Source organism: Arachis duranensis, chromosome 10, assembly GCF_000817695.3.
Source record: "Arachis duranensis cultivar V14167 chromosome 10, aradu.V14167.gnm2.J7QH, whole genome shotgun sequence".
Classification (NCBI taxonomy): Eukaryota; Viridiplantae; Streptophyta; class Magnoliopsida; order Fabales; family Fabaceae; genus Arachis; species Arachis duranensis.
In genome coordinates this window covers 98,598,794-98,620,500 of record NC_029781.3, presented here as the reverse complement: position 1 = coordinate 98,620,500, position 21,707 = coordinate 98,598,794, and the positions used below count along the sequence as shown (strand labels likewise).

Sequence of the window (21,707 nt, the reverse complement as noted above, 5' to 3'; positions counted from 1 at the left end):
ATACAAATAATTGTTTAACTATAATTGTATTTTAATTTTTTATTCTATTACGTACACGTTGGTATTAATTTGAAATAAAAGATAATAGATTTGTTGTAACTGCCATGCATATTGTGCTTTGACTGCGTCGTCATCTGAGAATCATGCGCCTTCATGGAAACCGGCTTCTTCTACAGAATCCGTTTTGCGTTTGGAGTTAGCTAACCAGCAGTGGCGACAGACATTTTCTATGGCAGCAATTTTTCGGACTTTGATGGTCATTTATGGTAGAAGTGGGATAGGGTGGGTTCAAGAGCGTCAAAATCTATAGCTAGCTAAAATGATAGTGGAAGCACCTGCCATCAAACAAAACAGTGAAAATATTTGAAGACATCACATCGACAATAACAGAGTAACAGAGGAATTAGTCTTTTTGTTAGTGCTGGTTTGTTTGTTCAGCCCATGACAAAAAAAATAATAACAATAATAAATAAATTAAATTTACCTGATAACTTTTGATAGTAGGTTAACTTTTAAGGAGTGCTGCACTCCCTACTTTATTTGGAGTGCACTAGCTTTCGCCCTAATTGAGTATCAACTATTAATTATATACGAAAACAATTGCATATGAGTTTTTTAGTTATTGAAAAATAAATTTTAATAATACAATAATAAATTTTAGGAAAATATTTTATACCAAAATTAGCTATTAAAGTTAGTTATTAGTATAAAATATATGTTATAATATAAATATATATTAAAAATAAATTAAATCACATATATATTTATACACAAATATATTGATAGTTAATTTTAGTGATTGATTTTAATGTACGAATAATATTTTTAGATTTTTTTAATTAAAGAAAACAAAAAAAAAAGTGATGCCTCACGTGGCCTACATAGACGACATTACCTAAGTGGGGCCCCGCAAACGCAAAACGCAGTGTCGTTTGCCACCTATCTTAGTGACCTTACCATTTTGCGTGCACCGTTGCAGTAGCGTCGCAGTTAACAAACGCCAAAGGATCGAAAGGAAACGAAAGGAGAACACAAAATGGTTCCTTCGTCCGTACCACCTCTCATCGTTCCCAATTCGCAACTTTAGGGTTTTCTACGAACCCCGCCATTGGCAATTTCTTCGAAGAACAAGCTCCTTTGTCGCTTGACATATTCAATCGGTGAGGCTTCGAGTTTCCTCATTTTCCGATTGCGTAGTTTTTTTTTTATGGTTTTGTTTGATTCTGGCTTGTATTTATGTGTTGACTGGCGTTGTTCGGTGATTGTTGAAATGAACCCCGGTTGTTATTGTTGGAATATTCTGATTATGTGGTTTGTGTATGGATCTGGATTTGCGTTGAATGATTGCGTATCTCGTGTGTTTCGGATTATTACTAAAACTAGATGAATTTCAATGGCTAGTTCTATTTGGATTTGTCGACTTGAGCTTATAAGATGGTTTTTCCTATTTCTTTCTGGATGAAGTTGGTATAGATTGCGAGCTCTATTATCGATGTTATTGCTGATAGCTAAATAAGAAATTAGAGGGTGTAGAAGGCAGCCTTTCTTATCTGTTGAGAGGGTTGGATTTGATGGTACATGGTGGTAGTCAAAAGGAATGTAGCAAGGTGTGGCTTGGAGTAGAAGAAGGAGGGTTGTCAAAGGAGATAAGTGGCCTTATAATAAACCTGGGGGTTTTAACCCAGTTAGTGCCACTGTTAGCAAGCTAGTTAGTTGGCTGGACTTTTTGGAATTTCTGACAGCTATGAGTAATTGCTTGATCCACATGGGCCTCATTGGAGGTACAGCACATCGACCATCAAGAACTGCGGGCACCCATTCCAGAACCTCATCTTGGCCATTACATGCTTCTTTCAACTTGTTTGACTAAATGGGAAGTCATTTCCACTTGTAATATTTTATTGATTAGTAGTTCTTATGTCAACTTTTTAACTTCTTCACTAACTAACACCTGCCTTTTGCTATTTAGATGGATTGGTTTGGTATTGTGGGTTTCTAACGGTTACCAGTTTGACGCTAAAGGTTCATATCTCTTGTAATTCACAAAGGCATGCCTAAGTCACTAGATGTGCACGCTTCATTGAAGGGACTGGTTGCCCCAACTAATAAGAGGCATCCCTTCTGGTTCTGGTGGCTACCCTCAGTGCTTCTGCCGTGCCTTTTTCGGGCTTTGATCATACTAACCTTCATTCATCTGTAGGAACATTCCACATGTATGAACTGTTAAAGGAAATAATGGGAAGGAAGAAAATATAGCTAATATATTTTTCTTACATTACTGACCCCTCCCTTTGTTATAATAATCTTATTAGTTTATATGTTGTTTGGCACTGTCTTAGTTTCTATCATTATAGAAAGATTTGCTAAAAGCAAAATGTTTGTTTTATTTTCAAATAAAATAGTTAGGATCTTATTTTCTCTAATTGCAATAATAATTAATAAAATTACGTTTCCTTAGTTTTGATAGTGTTAATTAAACTCCCCTTTTTGTTTTTTGCAAGCATGTTCCATTCCATATCCAATAAAAGCTTCCATCTAGTTTGCATATTCTATAGATGTTTGTGTATTATTATTCGTCTAATATTTAATTTCCTTTCTTCCTGATTTTTGCCTCTAGATTTGAAAAATGGATGGACCAACTGGCCGAGGTAGTGGAACAGGTGTAGACATGTTTCTGCCAAATTATAAGCTGGGAAAAACACTTGGCATTGGGTCCTTTGGCAAAGTGAAAATAGCAGAGCATGTTTTGACGGGCCATAAAGTTGCCATAAAGATTCTTAACCGCCGCAAGATTAAGAACATGGAAATGGAAGAAAAAGGTCTTTACTGGTTTTGTACAAATAGTCTTTATTCTTTAAGTATCCGTGCGAATTGATTTTTATTGCTTTTTAGTTTAATTGAATGTGAAGGGGAGCCTTGGAGCAATGGTTGAGTTGTCTCCGGGTGACCTCTCAAGGTCACGGGTTCCAGCTGTGGAAACAGCCACTGATGTAATTATCAGGTTATGCTGCGTACATTACACCCTTTGGGTGTGGCCCTTCCCCGGACCTTGCGATAACACCGGATGCTTGTGCACCGGGCTGCCCTTTTTAGTTTAATTGAATGTGCTGATCGTTTTTCCCCTTTAATTTGTTGTAGTAAGAAGAGAAATAAAAATTCTGAGATTGTTCATGCATCCTCACATCATCCGTCTTTATGAAGTCATAGAAACGCCAACAGACATATATGTTGTTATGGAATATGTAAAATCAGGAGAACTATTTGATTATATAGTAGAAAAGGGCAGGCTGCAAGAAGATGAAGCCCGCAACTTTTTCCAGCAGGTATAATCTTCTACTAATTTGCTTACTTAATAAGGTTATGTTTGTTGCAGTGTTTAAGTTAATTCCTATTTTGGAAGCAGATAATCTCTGGTGTGGAGTACTGTCATAGGAATATGGTGGTACATAGAGACCTGAAACCTGAGAATTTGCTTTTAGACTCCAAATGCAATGTCAAGATTGCTGATTTTGGTTTAAGTAACATCATGCGGGATGGCCACTTTCTGAAGACAAGTTGTGGGAGCCCTAATTATGCTGCTCCAGAGGTTTGTAAATCTTTCAATTTTCATGGAATAGGTTAATAATATATTTGGTTATTCATATTTCCTTGTTAAATGTTATTTTACACAGGTTATCTCTGGGAAATTGTATGCTGGACCTGAAGTAGATGTCTGGAGCTGTGGTGTAATTCTATATGCCCTTCTCTGTGGCACACTTCCCTTTGATGATGAAAACATTCCGAACCTCTTCAAGAAAATAAAGGTATTATTGATCTTAATTTAATCATTGTACTTCTCTTAACTTTTTCTTTTTGTGGGTGGAAAGGACTGAGATTTCATAGAAATATCATCTCAAATCATTTTCTTAGTTGGTTTTGAGCTGTGGTCTTGAGACATGTAGTAGTAGGATACATTGGGAAGGAACATTGAGGAAATATGCTAAAGTATTTTGCTGGTTCTTGCAACCACCCAGGGTAATGGAATTGTTTGGTCCATGTTGTCTTACACTCATTCGTGCTGTGATCAAATGATTTTCATCTGATCTCTGCTTCATGATTCTGATTGCATGGTGATTTCAGCATGTAAAATTTCCGGTCACATGCTAAAGTATCATAATGACAACTTGAACAAAACCATTATGGTATACAATATTATTATATATTATATTAATAATTCTTATTTATCAACCCATCAGTCAAATGGGATCTATTTCTTCAAAGATGTTATCTACAAGGAGATTTAAGATTTTAATTTGCTTCTAATTCTGCTTTCTTAAAGGGTGGCATATACACCCTTCCTAGTCATCTATCACCTGGTGCTAGAGATTTGATACCAAGGATGCTTGTGGTGGATCCCATGAAGAGGATGACTATACCTGAAATACGTCAACACCCATGGTTCCAAGCTCGTCTTCCGCGATATTTAGCAGTGCCACCACCTGATACAATGCAACAAGCCAAAAAGGTTTGACTGTTACATGTTTCTGAATTTGTCTTCTTGTGGATTTTTAATGCTTACATGATTGCCAACTGCCGGGTATTTGTTGGAAAAAAGCTGCATATTTTTGTCAACGAGTTATCTTGGAACTATATCATTATTATTCATTAGTAGGTCAAGATTCATTCTTACAGTGGTGTTGGGTGAGGTGAAATCAGACATGTGCTGAATTGTTCTAAGCTTAGGTCAAAGAAAGAATTAAATGCATCTTTCCTTCTTTAGTAATCACTGGCTCATGACAGTAGTAGTAATGCTGCAGATACTTGCTCTATTTTTCTTTTCTATTATCTGTTTTCATGATTCTGTGTTGTCTATTACTTTTGAGTTGAAGTGCGTGGATTTGAACATTGGCTCTTTGTGTTCTGGTTTCTTTTCATATTTATATGCATGTTAGGATTTTAAACTGGGTATGTGTTTTTAGACATTTAAGTATTACATTTGCATACATATCACATATGATATGGTATTTGTTACTTGATATATTATAATCAGTTCATATATACAAAATCCACCAATATCATGGTTTTGCAGATTGACGAAGAGCTACTTCAGGAAGTGGTTAATATGGGATTTGACAGAAATCAATTGGTTGAATCTCTACGCAACAGGATCCAAAATGAGGTCTGTACCCTTCATTCTCTCCTTTTGTGTCTTCCTGATTGTCTCTTATTACTATCTATGTATTTCAGGGTACTGTGGCATACTACTTGTTATTGGATAACCGGTTCCGTGTTTCTAGCGGCTATCTTGGAGCTGAGTTTCAAGAGACTATGGTGGGTTTCTTTTCCCTCTAATTGCTCAAGATCTCTTCATTTGTCCATCTTAAATGAAGTGATCTGACTTTTTAACTTGCTTCTAACTTTATACCCATGTCAAATGGGCAGCAGTCCAATATTTCTTTCTGCACTCCATGTGATGGAATCTATCTTTCTAGCTAGAATGAGTTCCTATGGATTTTGTGCTGGAGTTGTAGGTTTTCTGTTCTTGGTATTAGATTTCTTTGTTTTTCTCTTTTCAAATAGGATTTTGTGCAAAGCTTATTTTTGGTTTTATAATGTAACTGTTTAGGATGCTGGTTTCAATCGTAATCATTCCACTGAAGTTTCTTCTCCAGTTGCTGGGCACCGCTTTCCAGGTTATATGGACTATCAAGTAGGAATGAGACCACAGATCCCTGTTGAGAGAAAATGGGCCCTTGGGCTTCAGGTGCAGTGTTTTACTTCTTGGCTATTTACACAACTGGATTCAGTGATATGCAGTTGTTATTTCACTTGTTTTATTCAATTGATGCCATCAATAGATAATGAATTAATGATGATTTCTAGCTGTTAGAGGAAATAATAGTTTTATCAAGTCTGTGATTGTCTAACTGGTTCCAGATCTCTGGTTAGTTTAGGGAATCAGAATTGTTGACTAAACGTGTTCCTTATGCAATATGTAATTCATTTCTCTCAGGATGTGCACATAAGCTGTTGGTCTCTAAATCATTGTAGTTGATAGTTGCTGCTAGAAACATTAAGTTTTGATTTATTTGTGTTGGCAGTTGCACCTGACTAACGTATTCAAATTGTTGATTATTTGTTAATTTGTGATAGTCTCGAGCCCATCCCCGTGAAATAATGACCGAGGTCCTTAAAGCTCTGCAAGAATTAAATGTTTGCTGGAAGAAGATAGGGCATTACAACATGAAATGCAGATGGGTTGCTGGTATTCCTGGTCATCAGGAAGGAATGGTTAACAATTCTCTGCATAGTAACCATTACTTCGGGAATGACTCCAACATCATTGAGAATGATGCTGTTTGCAAGTCAAATGTGGTCAAGTTTGAAGTGCAGGTATTTATCCTGATACTATAATATCCATTGCTCTTGGATTTAGATGAAATGTCATTTAGAGTTATAGTACTATAGTAGTACCTTTTTATTTTTCATGCACATGATCAGGAATCAAGATGGAATCCTTGATGTAGGAAATTTTAAGCCTCAGCCAAATGGATCTTAAAACTACTTTCCTTTGCCCCTCCACCTACCAAGTTACTAGACAGTTAAATATGTTTAAGCCATTGTAGCTATTCTTGAGTTTCTGGAGGTTGTTTCCGAATAATTCCTTTTGATTGCTATCATGTGATGTTATATTAGTATTGCACTACATGTTTTGGAGGTAGAGATTCTCTTTTTAAATACTGTATTTTTTTGTCATTATTGGGTTGATTCCCCCCTCCTTCCCGTTTAAACTAATATGTTAAACATCATTTTACAGCTCTACAAAACTCGTGAGGATAAGTATCTGCTTGACCTTCAGAGGGTTCAGGGCCCGCAGTTTCTTTTCTTGGATCTTTGTGCTGCTTTCCTTGCACAGCTACGTGTTCTCTAATCATAGCACCTGACAAGGGAGAGATTTGGATTACGCTGCATCCTAATAAGAAGCTTACGTTGTACATATAACCACTTTTAGAATGGGTTTTGTCTTGTCTGTATGTACATTTTAGTATTGCCCTTGTTTTTTGTTATGGGTGATCATGATTAGGTGGCAATCATAAACATGGCATTCGCTTCCTTAATCATGGCGTATTACTATGACTCGGTCATCCATTTTCATGGTGAATTGAGTTTCCTCAATCCCATGGAATCTTGGGGTCATGTTGAAGAACAAACGATACCCCCAACAGACATGACTATTTATGGTATTGAACCTAGTTGTTGTAAATGACTGCTGCTGTTAGCTTGGAAGCAGAGGGGTTTGTGTTTTTGTCTAGGCCTTTTCATGCTTAGCCTTTTGCCCCCGCTCCCCGTCAAAGGTTTCAAAGTTATTTGGTAGGTTTGTGTTTTTTTTCTCTAATGCTGTCTTGTGATGAATTAAGTATTTGGTTTGAGAATGGATCTTTCCAATTGGAAAATTCACTTGACATGACATAACCATTCCAAGTGTTGGTTTTCATCATTCGTTGGTCCATTTTTTTGCCCCACGAAAGTATCCAATCAATGATAAAAATTCATGCTAAAACATGGTCGAGTGAATTTTCATGGATTTTTCAATGGAAATGTTTTACTTATAGTTTGGTCTAATACTTGACGTGGTGGGTTCGTTTTGCCTAGTGCTCAACTGCTCATGTTTCCAACATGTATTACATCTCTTTGTGGAAACTCAATTACTGCTGAAAGGTGATAACCACAAATCCTACTGTTTTCTTCAAATATATAAATCTTAGATGTACTACTCATTTCTTCAAAGTTGAAACGAAGGCGACATTAAATTTTAAACTCTTTCACTTTTTTTATTGTGTTTACAGGTGTAAATATTTTGAATAGATCATTATGTTAATATCTAGAATACAAAATATCAATAAAGTAAACTCGGTTAAACTTGACAATGCTAACACACGTGAATTAATTTGTGAAGATGTGAAAATTGCTCAAACTGAAAGAGTCACTAGTCAAGTTTGTTTCTAATTTAAGGATTTTATCTATCTATCTATCTATCTATCTATTATAATGTATTAAAAGAAGTCCAAAGTAGTGTTATAGTGAATAAATAAAACATAAGGTGTTAAGTTTCATATCAAATTGTTAGGTCATTTATTGCATCAACATAAAAAAACATCTATCTTAAAACTCTATTATAGATATAGATAATAGCGTTTATATAATCATTTTAGCATTAATCTTATAATTTTACACACTAAATGATCTAATTCTATAAAAAAATATAGTATAAAAAATGTTAATTCATATCAATAGTCTAAATTTTAATATTGCATATTTTATTTGGTAAAAAAATTCATTTTATGAAAATATTTTTATCAATCTATCTATCAATTTATTTATAATGTATAGGAAAATTAAATAATAATACAATGAATTCTGACATATTAAATAACTTCTAATATTGTGACAAACATTTTAGTGAAATTGTCATTTTATAAATTTTCTATCATTACATTACTTTTTATTCTTTTTATATAGTGTTTAACCTTATTTTTATTTTATTTTATTTTATTTATTCTTTATTTCTATATAAGTTATTCTATACCTTTAGTAGTAATATTAATTTTTTTATTAGATATAAATTGATTAATAAAATTGAATTTATTCTCTTTTTTTATTCTCACTTCTATTCATGTCTACTAATGAATCAACATTCACTTCACACATCTTCTTTATCTCCTCTCACATAATCTTATGTCTCTCACTCTTTCTCTTCTATCTTTGCTAATATTTTACATAATTATTTGAAAAATTTGGTTGATGACCATAATTCTTTATTTCAGTTTGCTAAACAATTTTCTCATTATATGCTGGGTGATGAACGTCTAAACACTATAATCTACGGTGTTCTTCAATATTTTTAATTTTTTTTTCTATTTTTGATCTAACTATGTTTATCAATTGGATATCTATATATCACTTTTTTCTTCAACAATTTATATTTTTCAATATTATTTAGTTGTAATAATAATGTTGAAAATACATAATATCATAATTCATGAAAAAACAAATATTTTTAATTATTGAAACATTATATTCATATTTGCATTATATTCATCCTTGTGCTATAGTATTTAACTTTGTTAAATATATGTATTAGATGAACTCTTTCAAACACTAAAATATATAATGTATTTACAACTAGATTTAAGATGAATTTTAAAGATTCTTTTTATTAAATAGTTTTTTTTATATATAATTAATTTATTTTAGTTATGCACAATTCAAGTATTAAAATTAAAAAATAAATAAATAAAAGTACACTATTTATGACACATAGTTCAAACTTCAAAAGTATTTTATGATGCAATATTATGTAATGAGTAATAAATAGAAATAAAATATCGACTTAACTATTTTAATGAATTGAAAATATAATTTATATGTTAATACAAAATCTGATGTTACAACACATAAAAGTGAGCAAAATTAAAATCTTAGTTGAGTAAAGCACCCACTGTAACTCCATCAAGATTGCCATTAGTGAAATAGATATTTGGAAAACCAAAGTATAAGTTACTTAAAATTAAATTATGACTATTACAAACTCATTGTTCCATTTTCCTTTTCCAGCAAGTTAACAATTCAAATAGGGGAAAGATTTTGTGTAAATTGGTGAAAGATCTAGTGAGCTCCAAAACAAGAGCTCTGCATCAACAACACTTGATGATGACGACGACGACGATGACGACGACGACGAAGGCGAAGAAGAAGAGGAATTCATGTCAATTGGCATTGGTTGATCAATATTTTCTTCTTCTTTGTCATCATCAATCTTCTTCTCTTGTTTGTTTTTGTTACAAGCCATTTGAAGGCTTGTCAATTGGTCAGCCATGGAAATTCCGGTTCTACCCTTTTCAAGTTTCAACTTCAAGCATTCAGGTATTCCATTGAAGGCATAGAGTGAAGCTGAGAACTTTCTCTCATACTTCATTCTCTTCAAGCACTCAGGTATGCCGTAGTTCTCTGCTTCCACAGCTTCATCCATCTCCTCCGCCATCTCGAACGGCGAGTAATAGCCGCTCGGCGGCGCAGAGATGTTGTCAAGAAACGCGAAATCTGCATAGCTTTGGAGGCCGAAATCCGAGCTTTCTCCTTCGCTGTCGTCGTCGCTCGCCGGCTTGTAATCCGTGCTGTTGTTGTGGTCGGCCAAGCAAGATTCAAAGCTGCTTGTGATGTAATCAATCCGTGCAGCGTTGTCGACGAATTCGACGTTGCTTGCGCCGTAATCTTCCTCATTGAGGAGGTCATTGAACTGATCAATTGAGAATTCTGCTGAATTAGTCCCTCCACATGCCTCCACTTGTTGAATTTCTTGATTGATAAGAACAGAATTCGAAGCAGAACAAGTGTTGTTCCTTTCCTTAAGCCTCTGAAGGAGCAGATTTGTGATCTTTGAAGACAGGGCAGGGCTTGTGGAGGATTGAGAACAAGGCCAGAAGTTTGTTCTTGTGTTGGCGCCGCGAAGAAGGCACGCCGCCTCGTCATAAGCTCTGGCAGCTTCTTCTGCAGTGTCGAAGGTTCCAAGCCAGACTCTTATCTTCTGAATTGTGTCCTTAATCTCGGCCACCCATCTTCCGGACGGCCTCTGCCGGACGCCAACGTAGCGCTTCCTTGCCCTCCTCGCTCCACCAAGCACTGCAGCTTGCTTCACCATCTCCTCCCATCCCAAACTTCCCTCAATTATGTTCCCCTCTTCCACTACTTCAATGCTCTTTCTCTTCCTTGCCATTAAAAAAGTACTAAAACTTTTTCTAAGGTAATGAAACTTGTAGCCTCTAAAGTTGTGTTTATTTGAAAGTTTTTGAGGGAATTGAAAGTTGTAAGATTATAGAATGTTGGAAGGTACTAAAAGCTTGGTTGCTATGATTTGCAAAATGAGCTGGCTAAAGCTTTTTATATGTGGAGATTGGAATAGTGATTAGTGAGTGATCAATTAAATTAAGTTTATTTTATGGTTTTGGTGCTGACCAAGTCACAGTGATTAGATTAGTTTTCATGTATTTGTTTTCTTCTTAAGATATTGGTTTTCATATCCAAACATTTGGCAGAGTCTCAAGACTTTGTAATTGGTGAAACTAGTTTTTCTGACTTGGGCAATGGGGCAAAAATTGCACATACATTTGTGTTAGTTAATGTGATCATATTTGAGAACATTATGTTCCATGCCTCAACATACATAACTTAAGCTTAAGTTCATTCAAGCTTTCTATATGATACAAACTAATTATATGTGGTTGATTTTTTTTTCCAGTCCTAATTGAAGTTATGTGCAATAAAGTATTATTTAGTTGACTCCGTAACATTTTAGTTAAGTTTTATTTTAATTCTTAACGTTTAAATGTTTTATTTTTGTTTTTATTTTCATCATTCGGTCAAAGTTAAAATTTTTTCTTTCAAAAATAGTATACTATTTTGTTTCTATTATTATTCTTTTATTTTTCTTTTTTTTTTTCTACGTTCACTCCTAAATCACTAGAACCATGTCATGACCACTAAAAAAATTTAATTTTGACAAAAAAAAAAAACTAAAGTAAGACAAAATAAAAAGTTTAGAATAAAAATAAGACGTTTCAAATATTAAAAACGAAATTAAGACTTAGTCCAAACATTAGTAACTAAAACCGATATTTTTTTTTGGTTTCGTACAGTATCTTCTAACCTGATAAGGTAAGAATTAATCCGTCGCAGATTGGAGCTCTATTTAAGAGTTTGTCGTTGGCCAATGAATTGTTGTATACATAAGACGAGATTCGAATCCTGACACTTGCTTAAACAGACTAGTCTTTAATTAAAAGATCGAGTTACTTGTTATACCATGTGATCAATCTCATGTTAAGTTTTTCATGTGTAATCTATGATCTATGATCTATTGATTTTGTAATTTTATGTTTCATGTCCTGCCCGTAGTTTTTAGTTACTTGCCACTATCCACAAGGCATGAATGAGAGACAAAATGGATTCTCATTATTTATCAATAAAAACACCAAATGAAACAACTGAATAGCCAAAATCTATGTGCTACAAACTAGAATGCATTACAAGCTAAAGTTGATATTTCAATTTTGAACCATTTAATTACAATTGATCGGTAATTGTGATTATCTATACTAAATTTGTTGGTACTTTTATGGACTTTATAGTTCGATATTAATATGTATGGTTAAGAGAAAAGAATGAGGTAAAAAACAAATATTTACTGAAGATATAAATAAAATCTTGGCAATACTCTCTATCATTTTGGCTTATGTAATTGAACCTTGGATTCTTTTCACATTACCAAACAAATCTTCCATGAGAGTATGTTTGGCCGCCGGAGATAATTTTACTCACTCAATTTATTTGTGAAAAATTTTACCAACTATATCCTTATAAGGATTTTGTAAATCAATATTCTAAAAGTACTCGATAATTTTTTTTTTTTACTTTTTTATGGCAGAAACATCTAATGATTTTCAATGAGTTGGTAATTTTTTATATTATTTCTGTTAACGTTGCAAGTGTGAGAAGTCCATGAAGTTAGTCTCACATCAAAAAAAGCAAGGAAGAGTGAGAAATTTATAAGATGAGAGACCCATTAACTTAACACATTCAGGTTTTGAGTTAGATGTGGTGTCTTTTCATTTTTTGTTCTCTCATTTCTCCCGGCGGTTGAGCGGCCTAACAATTTCTTCACTCAAAATTTATTATTTTAAAAATTTCAATTAATGTTATTAGAATAGTGGTAAGTGGTAACAAAGCACCCAAGTTAAAAGAAATTTGATAACCATTGTAGGATTAGAATTTTAACATTTTAACAGAATGTCTTAGATTTAAAATTTAGGAATAATAAAAAAATCAATAAATGTTACATGTATATCTAAATAGCAGCCAACATTGACTATTTATTATTAAAATATAGAAAATGAGTATATATTTACACTAATATACATTAAAAGAATAGAGAATTTTCTTCATATTTGAGTATAAGTGTTTGAAATTAAATATACATGAAGTATTTTTGTAAAAAGAAATTACTGAAAAATCTAATATAAGTCTCTTTAAATCAAGAATATAATTTTGAGCGAAAATCGTTTTATACGTGTATCCAATCATATAACATTATATTAACAAAAATAAAAATAATTATCTTTTACATTTATTATGATTATTTAAGATAATAATTGTGATTATATTACTGTATAAAACGTTTTACACTGTCAGTGCATTAAAATTAAACTTTTAAATCAAACCAAACTAGTAAAATTTATAATATTATCTGATTAATAATAGATAGAAATAAAATAAGTCTCTTTCAAGCCCATCAACAAGGTATTGCATTCTCATCTAATTAACCATATATTACACAAAATGGTAACTAATATTTTGTGTTCGTCTTTGATGATGAAGTTCAAGAAAAACGATTCCTTCAATGCCTCCCACCACCCACCATGAACAACATGCCAAGTCCAACCTAATTAAAAAATTAATTAAATATTATTTTCTTCAAAAACTTTTTGTTATGTCGTCATCAAGCTTTGATTGATCAATAATTTATGTTATCACATGGTATCCTTATTGTACAAACTATTTATGGGATTTTCGTCATAAGATTGTGACATTTCTGGCCCAACTTAAGAATCCTTTCATTGTGAATTATTGTTGTCGCTCTTCATAATACATTAACAAAAAAAAAATTATTAAAAGGAATATATACCTCATTTCAATTGCAATCTTTAATTTATACATATATTAATCCTGTATTTTCCTTGTGCAAAAATTAAAATGGACTAAATTATTTAAACCCATTTAACACTTGGGAAAGAAATTTTATATATTCATGAAAATTGAACAAATTTCTTTACATTTGGGTTCATTTCATTTGCTTTGACTTTCTTGGAATAAATGTTGTCTGAATAAAAACAAAAGAGAAAGGTTAAAGTAAAAAAAGAAAAATAGCCTACATATTCTCAAAAAGAAACAAAGAAAAATTAGTAATATTAATGTAATAACTAATAACATAAAGGGGAATGATGTGACCTATTCATAATAAGAAGAAAATAATCATACAAGCATTGTTACTTGAAAATAGACGCAAACCAATTATTTGTTTTTAAAATAAATAAATAAATAAATGTTACAATGACGTGCAGATGAGACAAATTTGGCCTTTAAGCTGTTTGCATTTATTTTATGATGTCATCGATATTAACTAACTAACACCACTGCCACCAATTATTGTTTATTTGGGGCAGCCTCCTTTTTATTTTTAATTTTTCTTACATATATGTATAATTAATTATGCAGTTCTTAAGTCTTAATCACTCGGTCAAACTATAATATTTAAATTCATTATATATATATTGACAGGAATTTCTTATGAACAATTTCTTAGAAATATTAGCATGAAATTGTAAATAATTTAACTCTACAAATATATAAGCTTGAATGCAACCTTAACTTAAATCTTTTATTTTAATTTTTTAATAATTTCTTATTGCAAAACTCTACAAAAATAAAAGGGTATTTTATCTAAAAAATAACCACTTTCTAAACATGTCTATCGGTTTTGGAAATTTCAAAATATAACTAAATATAGTTTTATTTAATTTAATTACATATGACAATGTGAATGTAAATTAAATTTTTAATTTGTATATATGCAATCATTTATTTAAGTATTATCATATCAACAAAAATAATTATTTTTTCTACCAATTATTTAACCGATAATAATCTATCATGATGGATTAAATTAGATAACATAATAGTCACCCAAAAAAAAATTAGATAACATAATACAAAACTTATACTATTCTTTCTCTTTCTCCTTTTCCTAATAACAATTGATTTTCCTGTTTTTGTGAATATATAGTCTCAGCGAAAAATTGAAATTGTTAAAGTATAGCAATCAAAATGAAAGTCAAAGGAAGAAACAAACATTATTTAAGAAATGAAAGCAATTGCATATAGTTGGGGAGTCTACTACAAATAAATTTGCCAATGAAAAAAGAATAAAAGAGACCTAGTCCTTCAGATACTGACAAATTTTGCCTTTAAGCTGTTTATTTATTTAATTTTATTTAATCAATCATCCCTTAAATATTAATTAAAAATAAGTTTAATTATTATGTTAGTTTTTATAATTTTTAAATAAGACAATTTTTTATTTTTTATTAATTCTTTTTTGCTATCAAATATTTTTGTTACTTTTAATTTTGTAATTACGTTATTTTTATGTCAAAAATGTTAAAATTAATATAATATTTCTTCGAAAATACATGCAGTCAAAGATCTAATTAGGTTTTTAATTATGAATATCTTCAATTTGCACAAAAATAATCAGTTAAGTCTAATAATTTTTGCACTAAAAAAAGACTTAATTATAAAATAAAAATAATGTAGAAATAAAAAATATAAAAATCTAATTATAAATTTGATAAAAACATCAAACTCTACGTACTATTTTGGTTACCTACGATATTTTTCAGTCCAACACGCTAAAGACTAATACGTTGCGAATCGAAGCTTCATTTAAGAGTTTGATGCTGACTAATAAATTGCTGTATGCACAAGAGAGAGTTCAAACCACATCAATACTTACTTAAACAAACTGAACTAACCACTAGACCAATTCAAATTAACTCTACGTACTATTATGTCATATATACTATTTTTTTAATCTGTAATATCAATTTGATCTCAAGCCTCAATCACCAAAAAAGTATAATCATCAGCGTGATGTAAGTAAGAAATAATTGAAGGCATAAGTGCATAACCCCTCCATTAATTAATATCAGAAATCAGCAGTTCCCCAGAACTTAGCTTTCATGTAACTATGTCATATATTCTTAATTAAAAGCAAGAATGAATTGTCATAAATAATAATTAAATAATTATATGTTACCATGTTTAATTTTTCTTGGCATTATTAATGGCAAATTAATTAAGAGGTATTACACTTTAATACAATATCATGATATAATTCCTAAATTTGTAGGTTTTTATCTCATGAGATGTAGAAGACTAAAATTAAAGTTGTAAAGCATTGAATTTGTAAATAAGTTTTCAATAATTAAAAAACATCTGTCGATAGATGAGAACAAAATATTTTAAATATTAATATTGATTAATTCAACAAATATATATAACACACATACGATGGCATCTTAGAATATTTTATTTTCGCTGACAAGTTCTTTACAAATATTTGTTTCTAGAGATTCAGTTATAAACACTTTATACAAAAAATTTTAGAATTGTAGTTTGATTTTACAAGCTAAGAAATATGTTTTATTATAAACATTTTGATATAATAATAATCATGTTATATTGAATGCATTTAATGCAAATGCTTAAAAAAAAAAGTGTTCACTATTAATAACAGTGACTATTGCTCATTTTATTTGTGCTTTCGAAATTACTACAGTGAACATTTATTTTTTTTAAAATGAAACTTTTTGCATATAATCAACCTAGTTAAATCGCCATTTTACATGAAAGTGAAAGAATAAACTAATAAAAAATATAAAATAATATCATAACATAATTTAAATTATAAAATCGTTTGTACTATAATAGAAATTACCAAAATCGATTAACATATTTAAAATTATAATATCAAAATATTTTAAAAGTTAAATTAAAATTTTAATTTGTATAAACATTCTGATAAAGTGGAGCGGATTTGTGTAAAGACTTTTAATTTACACTTCAATATCTCATCATGTTAATTACTTTATATTCAAGTTGTGATTATATTGTTTATGATGACACACATATAAAACAAAATTACACTTTACACATTTAAAAAAAAAATCAAAACCAACATCACTCTCCATTAATAAGCACTATATATATATATGGTAGAGGTATTTTATTTTGTTATGCATTTATTCAAATGAATTTGGTCATTTGGCATAGCTTCCCCCCTATTATTGTGCCAAGTGGAAGGCTTTTATGAAATAACTTGTCTCCATTTTACTTGAATTCAACCATGAATGATTCTACTACTCAAAAAATGACTTAGGTTTGACCGTTTTAGAACTTGACCAGTTCCATTTTTCATATAGTTTTATTAATTATGGTTGAAATAAACCTGTAGAAATACAGAATTTTTATTTTATTGATGGTATATTATTTTTACTAAAAAAACAAAAAGAAGACATGCAGATACATACAAATTAGGCCTTTATGTTATTTGTTAAGAGTTTCTCTTACATCAACTCTCTGATTATCATTTTCAAGCTAAGTCTTAGGTGTTATTATTTTTCAGAACTAATTATATAAATATATATTAAAATTTATATGACAGTAGAAATCTTTTTGCTTGCCGATGAGTTATATCTCAAATGGCATAATCTCTTCATACCCACTTAAAAATCGCAAATTCGAGTTTTACTCCTAATTTTGAGAAAAAAAATCTTTTTGCTCACTAAAAAAAAGAAAAAAAAACTTAAAATGAGCAACGCGTTATATGGCTCGAGTACAGTGTCAAATGAGTAAGAGCTGCTGCATTGGTGTCCGGATGTAGTGTTAAATGAGTAAAGGTTCCTGCGTTTTCGTGAACGGACGAGGGTAAATAAGCTAGTTCACAAAGAAAAAGATAAAGGTCGGAGCGACAGAAGGTTGAGATTTGGGACATGGAACATAGGCACTCTAACAGAAAAGTCCATGGAGGTGGTGGACACCATGACAAGGAGGAAGATTAACATTATGTGCCTACAAGAAACAAAATGGGTTGGTGCGAAGGCTAGGGAGTTGGATACTTCTGGTTTCAAACTTTGATATACAAGAAAGGTGAAGAATATGAATAGGGTTGATATTATTGTGGATAAGTAGTGGAAGAAGGACGTAGTGGATGTCAATAGGGTGGAAAATCGGATCATCTCTATCAAACTTGTGGTGGAGGGAGGTGCTTTTCATGTGATTAGCGCCTATGCACTGCAAGTGGGTTCGGACGAACAACACAAGATAAGATTTTGGGAGGATCTAGATAGTTTGGTCTAAGGCATACCTTCGTCAGATAAGATTTTCTTAGGAGGAGATTTAAATGGCCATGTTGGAAGAGAAGTGACTGGGTATGGAAGTATTCACGGAGGTCATGGTTTCGGAGTGATCAATGCCGAGGATAAAATTATTTTGGACTTTTTCTCAACATTTGACCTTCTCATCGTAAATACATGTTTCAAAAAGAGAGAAGAACATCTTATAACCCATAAGAGTGGCATGACAAGCTCTCAAATCGACTTTTTTTGTTGAGGAGAATCGATCAAAAATTTTGCATTAATTATAAAATTATCCTGGGAGAGAGGAGTTTGACAACACAACATAGGGTGCTCGTCATGGACTTTCACGTTGAGCAAAAGTTGAGAAAAAGACATCATACGAAAAATCAAGGATGAGGTGGTGACGGATGAAAGGTGAGTAAGAAAGAAGCTTCCTAAGATGGGTAGGAGAAGAGGCAAAGTGGGATGGGAAAGGAAGCGCGAAAGAGATGTGGAGGGAGATGACAGAAATTATTAGAAGAACAACAAAAGAAAGCTTTGGTGTATCTAAGGTAGTGTTTGTTTTGAGGTACTGAGACAGAAACTGGGAGACTGAGACTCAGTATCATATTTGTTAGTTTAGAGACTGGTACTAAAATTTCTGTCTCTGTCTCTAAAATTTCAGTATTTCAGTACCTCCAAAAAGTAAGGACACAAGGGACTAAAATTTTTTGAGATGGAAACTGAAATTTTAATAACATTTTACACTTAAAATATCCTCATTTCAATTAATTAATTCCAATTTTATCCTTTGTGCAAATTAAATTAGAGTTTTATTCTTGTTTCAATTTCTGTCTCCCACTTTATACCAAACAGAATACCGAGATTTATTTCAATTTCTGTCTCTTAGTCTTTATCTCTCAGTCTCAGTCTTTCCATCTCTGTCTCTCCACCAAACACTACCTAAAGGAAGAGGACCAAGAGACAAAGAGTCTTGGTGGTGGAATGCGAGTGTACAAGAAAAGATAAAGATAAAAAGGGAGTGCTTTAAAGAGTAGTCTTTATGCCGTAATGCAGATAATTGGAAAAAATATAAGGCGCTAAGAAAGAGACAAAAGTGGCTGTAAGTGAAGCAAGAACAAGAGCATATGAGGGTCTCTACCAGTCTTTGGGTACGAAAGAAGAAGAAAAATGTATATATAGAATAGCAAAGAGTCATGAAAGAAGAACGAGAGATTTGGATCAGGTTAAGTGCATAAAGGATAAGAATGGAGAGGTACTAGCTCAAGAGGAGAAGACTAATGAAAGGTGGAAGAGCTACTTCTACGAGCTATTTAATGAAGGACAGAAGACTCTTCCGAGTCTTGGTCGGTTATGCACAAGCGAAGAAGATAAAAACTTTGACTACTATCGAAGGATTCGAGACTTCGAGGTAAAAGAGGCTCTAAAGCAGATGAAAAATGACAGGACAGTAGGACCTGATAATATCCCGATTGAGGTTTGGAAGGGTTTTGGAGGAAAAGGCATCAACTGGTTAACCAAACTTTTTAATGAGATTTTAAGGTCAAAGAAGATGCTTGGAGAAAAAACACATTGGTACCTATCTACAAGAATAAGGGGGATATACAAAGTTGCGGAAACTATAGAGGGATCAAGCTCATGAGCCATATCATGAAGTTATGGGAAAGTGTGATAGAACGGAGGTTGAGAAAAGAGATACAAGTAACAGAGAACCAATTTGATTTATGGTAGGCAGATCCACCACCGAAGCGATATACCTGTTAAGAAGGATGATGGAAAGATATCGTAGTAATAAAAGGGATCTACATATGATGTTTATTGATTTGGAAAAAGCATATGATAGGGTGTCAAGAGAGGTCTTATGGAAGGTTTTAGAAAAGAAGAGAGTAGGGATCGCATATATTCGTCCAATTAAAGACATGTATGATGGAGCCACAACTAGTGTGAAGACTCAAGGTGGTGTGACAGAGAAATTTTCTATTGGTATAGGATTACACCAGGGATCATCCTTAAGCCCATATCTTTTCAAATTAGTCTTGGAAATACTCACAGAGCACATCCAAGAGCCTGTGCCATGGTGCATGCTTTTTACTGATGATATCGTCCTTATGGGAGAGTCAAGTGAAGACTTAAATAAGAAGTTGGACTTATAGAGAGAAGCTTTAGAAATGTATGGTCTGCATATAAGTCGTAGCAAGACGGAATATATAGAATGTAAGTTCAATTTGAGAAGAGAAAATCCTAATATAGAGGTGAAGATTGGAGAAAATATCCTACCAAAAGTTAAAAGTTTTAAGTATCTTGGGTGCATCATACAGGATAGTAGAGAGATTGAACAGGATGTAAATCATATGATCTAAGCAGGTTGGTCAAAATGGTGGAGTGTATCTGGTTTTATATGCGACAAAAAAGTGCCTTTAAAACTTAAAGGTAAATTCTATCGCACTGCTATAAGATCGGCTATGCTTTTTGGTACGGAGTGTTGGGCAGGCAATGGGGAGCACGAACATAAATTGGGTGTGGCAGAGATGAAGATGTTGAGATAGATGAGTGGTCACACGCGATTGGATAAAATAAGAAACGAATATACAAGGGAGAGAGTTGAAGTAGTACCCATTGTGGAAAAGATGGTTGAATCGCGTCTCAGGTGATTTGGACATGTGAGAAGAAGACCGACAAAACACCCAATCAGGAGGGTGGATGAGATGGAAGATGGACAATGGGTGAAAGGCAGAGAAAGACCTAAGAAAACCATCCATGAGGTGGTCAAACGAGATCTACATGTAAACGGTCTCTTTATAGACATGATACATGACAGAGCACAATGACGTCGTTCGATTCATGTAGCCGACCCACCTAATGGGATAAAACTTTGTTGTTGTTTTTTTTTTTTATAGATTAAACAATATTAATGTAAATATATTTACCTGCAATTTATGTATCTACCAAATTTCACACTTTTGTGCAACTTTTTCTTGCAAAGATATAAATATGAGATTTTTTTTCCTTGAGAATTTCTTGAATGATAAAAGCATATTTAATTTTCTATTGAAAAACTCTACACAAGATATGTTTTACTTTCTATGAATTATAAAAAATAAAAGTTAGACTTAGAAAAGAAAATAAGAAAGTTCAAGTTGTAAATGAATCGGCATTGCAAGAATTTAGTATGATAATTTTGACACACCAATAACTTTACAATGATGAATTAAAGACAATAGAAGAAAATGGAATAAAAAGTAATCTAAGAAGAAAGAATATGAAGGTCAATAGAAGAAACAAAAAGATATAAATAAAATGAAGCAAATGGTAACACCAAAGAAAGAGACAGAGAACTTCAAATACTTACAAATTTTGCCTTTTGGCAGTTTATTTAATATCTATGATCATCCTTAGATATTAACTACATCAAAGAAAACGACTTCTTCTGCTTATCTTCTTAAAATATTGATTAGAAGCTTGATCAACCAAACAACCTAAGCATCATGATAATAAATTAGTCAGGGGCATATATTTAAGGTTTTTCTCAAGGGTGTAACGCTGCCATTTTTTATTTTATCTTTTAGAATCAATATCCAGCATACTGGAATATACTTCATCTAGCTTTGCAAAGAATGACTAATTAATTAGTTGGTTATTAGGATGAGAAAAAATTCATAAAAAATAATGTATATACAAAGACTCAATCTACTATACCTG

At 32.1% G+C, this 21,707-nt stretch overlaps 2 protein-coding genes across 2 annotated transcripts; one reads left to right on the top strand and one right to left on the bottom strand.

Moving 5' to 3' along the window:
* Positions 1-966: 966 nt before the first annotated feature.
* Positions 967-7,285, top strand: LOC107471183 (SNF1-related protein kinase catalytic subunit alpha KIN10). Its single transcript, XM_016090622.3, has 11 exons — positions 967-1,160; positions 2,618-2,819; positions 3,139-3,323; positions 3,404-3,586; positions 3,672-3,803; positions 4,319-4,504; positions 5,069-5,158; positions 5,227-5,310; positions 5,606-5,743; positions 6,133-6,372; positions 6,797-7,285. Exons 2-11 carry the CDS (start codon positions 2,627-2,629, stop codon positions 6,908-6,910), a joined length of 1,545 nt encoding a protein of 514 aa, XP_015946108.1. The 5' UTR covers positions 967-1,160; positions 2,618-2,626; the 3' UTR covers positions 6,911-7,285.
* Positions 7,286-9,495: 2,210 nt separating this feature from the next.
* LOC107471166 (ethylene-responsive transcription factor ERN1-like) lies at positions 9,496-10,866 on the bottom strand. The gene has a single exon (XM_016090605.3). The coding sequence runs from the start codon at positions 10,751-10,753 to the stop codon at positions 9,599-9,601; it is 1,155 nt and encodes a 384-aa protein (XP_015946091.1). The 5' UTR covers positions 10,754-10,866; the 3' UTR covers positions 9,496-9,598.
* Between the last annotated feature and the right edge of the window lie 10,841 nt (positions 10,867-21,707).